Genomic DNA, 6,183 nt, shown 5'->3' with positions numbered 1-6,183 from the left:
CAACTACGTCTGAATCATATCAGTTTTGGCAGATATTCACTTTAAGAAAAAGTTGGCATCTGTCAGATATTTAGATCAAACCGATATTTGATTATGTAGTTATTGTACTCCAGAAAAGCCAAATTTTTAAGAACAGCTGGGCTACTGTATTGCACTGCCTTTGTAATTTCAGACAAATAAATGTTATACTTTTGTAAGGCTAATCCAAGTGAAGCCCCAGTTTCTCCGTGTTCACAGATATGTACAAGGAAAATGTCTTATGTCAGCTTTAGCCCAAATTCCCCAAAGTCCCCCTACCCGTGCATCGCTGGTTTCTAGGTCTTCTGAATGACTAGGTTTTTAAGGAGTTGGCACTGCTTCGTCCAGTACTCCTGTGCATTGACATTGTTCGACTGTCATCCTCACCAAAAGACACTACGTCGTTTGTCAAGCACAATAACCTGTCAAGTTACTTTGGTAGAAGTAGCCTGCTATTTAAGTCACTGGTGTTATGTAATTGTCTTAAAGTATAGTATTAGACATACTTTCATGCAATGTCTGTTCAATACACAGCTTGCTTTTACACTGTATGCAGCATCATTGGTATTTTGACTCTTTAATGACCTTATAATTCAGAGGACTCCGTTATGCCTTATTCGGGCAAAATGACACAGACTTGGAGGTCTACAGAAGAGTGATGCTACTATTCCTTACTGTTGTGAAGTGCCTCATCCTCAAACCTGAAACCCACCTGTAGACCACACCTCTGCACAGCTAAACTGTGCCTTTACTGGGAGCACTCTGAGAAACACATGCCAGAGTGGCAGTTTAAGCATATAATCCAAGACTTTAAGAAAAGGCGTGCACTTGACTTTGTGCTGGCTCTATGATCTGTACATCATATGTTGTCAGTATTACCAAGAAATAATGATTTGAAGATCAGCTTATCTGAAATCTGCGTTAGTCACTGATTGAGTCACTGTGGATGTTTAGGACCTTTCAGTACATTTGGGCTGCAGCTGTAGGGAGAGAAGCTGCCATGTGCTGAATGTAGCATAACTGTAATAGGCTGTCCTTTATCTGTTTCTTCCAAAGCCTCTGTGTGCTTTCGGACCTGACTCGTTGCTAAGTGCTAATTCATATGGTGGGCTAAGGATCGAGTCTTTGTTCACTGATCAGGCGCTGCAGCGACTGGGTTTTTTTTTCCTTTTGCAGGTCATCGCTTCACCATTAGCAGGGTGGAGAGACAGAGAGAGAGAGGGAGAGAGAGAAAGGGGGCTGGCGAAATCGAAGCGCTCACGGATGTCGCGCCTGTCTGTCCAGCCTGCTGCCCCGCTTTCCCGGGCGCTACTAGTGAAGCACTGAAGACGGCGAGCGAGTCGAGGCGCTGGGGGAGTGTCACACGTACAGCACGATAGTTTTTCTGCCCTGGATTTTTCTATCATTCGCAAGAAACCAACACTCCCAGACGGCGTAGCCAGCGAAGGCTCAGGGCCGCCTCCTCCTCCTCCTCCTCCTCCTCCACCACCACCACCACCACCACCTCCTCCTTCTTCTTCACCGCCGCCGCCTCCGCTTCCACGCCGCTTCCCCTCCTCCTTCAGCCCCTCCGTTTCCTCCGCGACTGTGAGCCGAGATCCTAGCGGCCGAGGACGGAGACCTTTCCCGGTGAGAGGAGACTACTTGATCGCCTGGCTCCCCACCACCAGCCCCCCTCCTCCTCCCCCATCTCCCTTCCAGTCCCCTTCAATTCGCCTCTTTTTGCCCCTACTATTTTCAACAGGGACTGAGGATTTTCTCTTGGTTTTCCCACGACCGTATTCCGCAGATCCGCGTCCAGTCCCGACGAGGCCGGGCTTCAAAAGTAGGGGGGATGACTTTAGACTCTATGATGGCTTGCTGCCTGAGCGAAGAGGCGAAGGAGTCGAAACGGATCAACGCCGAGATCGACAAGCAGCTTCGCCGAGACAAGCGAGACGCGAGGAAGGAATTAAAGCTGCTCCTTCTTGGTGGGTCCGTCGTTAACATGTTAACATTTTAGCCACCCAACAGGTTTGACCCAGGTTTAACCGCTAGCTGCTGCTCTAACGCGCTGAGAGCTTTGCGCCCAAATCAATGAAAGCGTAGCAAAGCGGACATTTTCCACGGCCAGACTTGCTCTTGCGACCTGGTTATGCAGACAGCTAATGGTTATGCTCTAATGTCATGTTTTATACGGCTAGTTTGCTAACCCGACGTCTGTGGCCAGATTAATTTAGCGGGTAGCCATCGTGCTAACCCCTAGCAAGGAAGCTAGCTAGCATTTGTGGGCCGACACGGAGAGGGCCGTGAGTTAAGGCACCACAGAAATCTGAATGAACTTATTAGATAGAGATTTATATCGAAGTGTGTTCACTGTTTATGTCTTGACTGGCGTCGGAGAAATGGTACAAATAACTGGCAGTCTTGCTGGCATGCTAACGTAGCCTAGGTCTTGAAAACATATTGTTTTTTTTTCCAGCAGCTGGGCAAAGGCTATCAAGCTAGCTGACATTAATGCGGACGACGATTCCCAGCCAGCATGCCATCTATAGATCGTCTAGATTATCTCCAAGTCATTGTCTAAAACAATCTTAATCGTCTAGCATGTTTTCTCTCCGTTTGGAGATCGGAAAAGTGTAGGCACTATGTGTTGTGTAGCTGTGATTTTAATGCGTTTTTATTGCCTGCAGTAGGCAGGGATTGTACAAAGGCGAAGGATCAGTGGAGAAATCTTTGGCTGTGCATGCGCTTCAGGATGGATTTCACCCAAGCTGGTCTTTTGATAAGTTACAGAGTTAAAACTGCTTTCTTTTGTGTTGTGATTAACATTAAGGCTTCCCCGTATTCCCCTCCCATTAGTTGACAAGTGACATATTTAGGTTCGTTAAATGATCGTGCTCTTTCTCAGTGTGATGCAGTGCAAGTCATTTAGTTCAGAATTATTTCATCAAACCATCTATTTCATAACATTCACATCCTATGGGTGTTCACACCATTCTGTCAGCGATGAGTGACTGGTGTTGTTGATGTTTGTCAGATTTAGGCTGTGGCTGCAGTCCACACCAGCACACCAGACAATTTGAGGTCATCACTCACTTCCATACTGCCTCTTAATAGACTGCATTATTTTAAAACGAAGGCCAAGCCTGGTGATACAGCAGTACTCATAAGAGCGAACTGTACACCCTGCTCTGGATATCCTTAAGGAAAGAAAAATGGGTGCTTTATCAAGCCTGGGAGGTTTGTCTCAAGAGCCGGATGTATTTGTTCTATGACTTGGTGAGTTTGTTAGTGATATCTCACACGGACACACTCTGCATTCATTTCCTATTAGCAGGACCTCCTTTCCGCTCCCAACCACAAAGCTTGGTACATTAAAATAGGAATCGATGTTTGGTGATAAGTGCCTAGATGGAGAATGCGAAAGAAGAGGGTAAAAGACAGTAATGGGAGATGTGGTTAACTGCTTAATACCAGATATACAGGGACATTTCCCTTTTGTGGACTGTGAAGTGCATCTAGTTATGTAAGCAATGTAAATGTTACGTTATTAAGAAACTCTCTATGGTCATATATTGTTTGTGGATCTATTCATGTTTCCATTACTTAGTCTTGTTCTTTAAGTCTATTAGCTCATTTCTTTTCTCATCATTTCTTATTAGTAATTGTGTTACTTCTTTTTTTTCTCTCCTTCATTAACTGTAGCATTTCTTTTTCCATTCCCTTCCTCAGCTCAATCAAGCAGAAATGAGAAAGTAAGCTGGTTGGTGCTCAGCCATCCTACTAATGGCCAATCCTAAATGAGTTAAAACTGTCAGCATAACCCTGGATAAGTCTCTGCTAGTCTGGATTATCCACATCCTTAATAGGCTTTGTGAAACAAGTCTTTGCTTCCAAGGTAGACTCCACAGCTGTGCGGCACTAGTCCAGTACTGTCCCTCACCAAGCAGAATAGCGAACTGGCATGAGAATTATCACTATGTTATCAGCCAGAATTAGCTGCCCTGTACCTGTTTGAGGGTTATGTAAGAGACGTTGGCCTACATCTTCCACATAATAAGTGAACATCAAATCCTTTTTATGTATTGACTAAATTGTGGTCAGTAAATGGCTATTCATCCAACTCTGCGCTACCAACGATGGCCCAGTAGGTGCTGATTAGTCAAAAGAGTAGGTGGCAGTGTAACTGATGCACATAGTTGAGTTGTTTTGCTAGTCCATTGTTTTTATGACCATACATTGTTATCTCATCAAGTACGAGGATTTGATCACAGATCCCAGGGACACTGCATGCGCAGGTCTGTTCTTTGACTGGCTTCCTGGCTACACTTTGGTAAAATTGCATATTAAAGTAGCATACATTGTCAGTCAAACGGGAGCACAATGTTTGGTCATTTAGAAGGATCGTTTTACTAATAGAGTCATAAAATAGTGTCAACTAAAATGTGTGGTGTATTTAAATTCTACAAAAGTTGTTGAGTAACTTCACATGATGGTTCAGAAGTGTACTTTTTCTTTGAATTGAAGTTTATATTTTGAAGTGTCTGTTTTTATTTATTTATAAGCCCAATATTAAAAGAAGTAACAAAGTTAGCATTAACGCAAAAATTGGTTTGCATGGGCCCAGTAAACCCTTTTTGCACAGATCACAGCCTCTTTAATTGTGTCATTCTGTCCTATAAAGAGATGGACAAATCTTTGGGCAAAATTCAGACTTCAAAATGTCTCCTGCTATTCTTTTTGGCTGCTCCAGCAATATAAAGAAGCAAAAACTAAACCTATGTTGGCTGATTGACTACAAGCAAAATTGTGTACACAAGCATCACTTAAAGCTGTGCCTCATCTTTAACTTCGCCCGAATACAAGTGGGGAACGCTGTGACCAGTTCTCCCATGCTTTAGCAGAGTGGGGGCTTGACTAGCTGCCAACGGTGTTCATTTCTGCCCGCCTCACTGCCCTCCATGCCCATCACTCCACGCCTTTCCCTAGAGCAAAGAATCTTGCCGCTGCCCTCGGCCCGCTCCCAAGGCCTTATCAGGCTGTGGAAGAGCCTGGCTTGACGAACCTTACCATTGACTGTACTTGGTCAAAACATAGCCCAGTCTGCATGTTTTCTTTGAAATGAAATATTCCCTGTTTGGGTGAGATCTGATGAAGGCTTGATTCTGCTATCACATGGCAGAGATCTCATCCATCAAAAGGAAACAAAGGCCATTATCCTTTTCAAGCTTTATCAAAAATGTTGGTAAAAAATGAATATGTTGTGGTTAAAAATGGTCCTGCATTATTCTTACTAAAATTATTTACATGTGTTGACTGACAGGAATGGCTTGACCCATCCGAACACCAATAAGCACTCATCAGGAACTGTGTTTGGCCAGGGAACAATATATTGCTAATGCAAAGGCCAGCATTGTGGTATTAGTTAATAAATATGTTATGTAGCCCTATTTTATGAGTGACACATTGCATTCCTAAGGGTCAAGATGGGTTTAGGGTTTTAGTGCTCACACTGTTGCCAACTTCCTGCTTTATTTATTACAGTGTAGACAACGCATGTAGGGACCTCAGTTCTAGGTACAACTTTTGCATATCTACCAATAATTTACTCACAAATTATGATGGCCCACATAACTGAAATGTAGCCGGTGTTTGGAACACATTATGAACAGCCACTTATCATTTAGCTGTGTGTATGTTTAAAAACAGCTTGGCTCTTGTTTTATGAATGAATTTTGCAGGCAGCCTGGTGGAATTGGCATGCAGTTCCTGGCAGTTGCCAACCTACTGAAGATTGTGTTTTTGGAGTCTAGTTTGGTGGTTCCATAATACTTTCAGGAGGGACCCTAGCATCCAGAGACACTTTCACTTTCAATTCTGAAATATTTGTCGATGTTATGTTCATTCAAGTGGGTTTGGCAGTCCTTTTTTCTTTTGCCCTAACCTAGGATCAGCAATTAGACACCCAAACCTTAACTTGCATCAGTGATGGGAAAAAAAAGTTTAGCTGTTTGCAGATCAGCAGAAAAAGGGCGAGTTCCGCCAGCACCTCCCACTTCAAAGCCTTAAGACGGTCTCCGTTGGCAGTGCAAACAAGATTTCTGGACTTTGGACTTTTCATTGCGGAGGTGACGAAACACTCAGGCGCTGTTTGCGTCAGGTGTGTGCACTGTAATGGGCCTG

The 6,183-nt window shown here is 43.9% G+C and overlaps 1 protein-coding gene across 4 annotated transcripts in view; it reads left to right on the top strand.

Annotated features, from left to right (window-relative positions):
- Nucleotides 1-880: 880 nt before the first annotated feature.
- gna11b (guanine nucleotide binding protein (G protein), alpha 11b (Gq class)) overlaps nucleotides 881-6,183 on the top strand; it is a 57,043-nt gene continuing 51,740 nt past the window's right edge. Inside the window, exons 1-2 of one of the 4 annotated variants that reach the window (XM_017697213.2) lie at nucleotides 881-1,647; nucleotides 1,763-1,988. In XM_017697213.2, coding sequence (XP_017552702.1) covers nucleotides 1,853-1,988 — 136 coding nt within the window. In that variant the 5' untranslated portion in view covers nucleotides 881-1,647; nucleotides 1,763-1,852. Of the gene's footprint in view, nucleotides 1,648-1,668; nucleotides 1,989-6,183 lie in introns of those variants that run through there. The other 3 variants (XM_037530997.1, XM_037530996.1, XM_017697212.2) reach the window with 3 other exon arrangements.

The sequence above is a fragment of the Pygocentrus nattereri genome, chromosome 19 (genome assembly GCF_015220715.1).
Source record: "Pygocentrus nattereri isolate fPygNat1 chromosome 19, fPygNat1.pri, whole genome shotgun sequence".
NCBI lineage: Eukaryota > Metazoa > Chordata > Actinopteri > Characiformes > Serrasalmidae > Pygocentrus > Pygocentrus nattereri.
The sequence above is the reverse complement of the archived record's forward strand: the minus strand, read 5'-3'. Positions and strand labels throughout refer to the sequence as shown.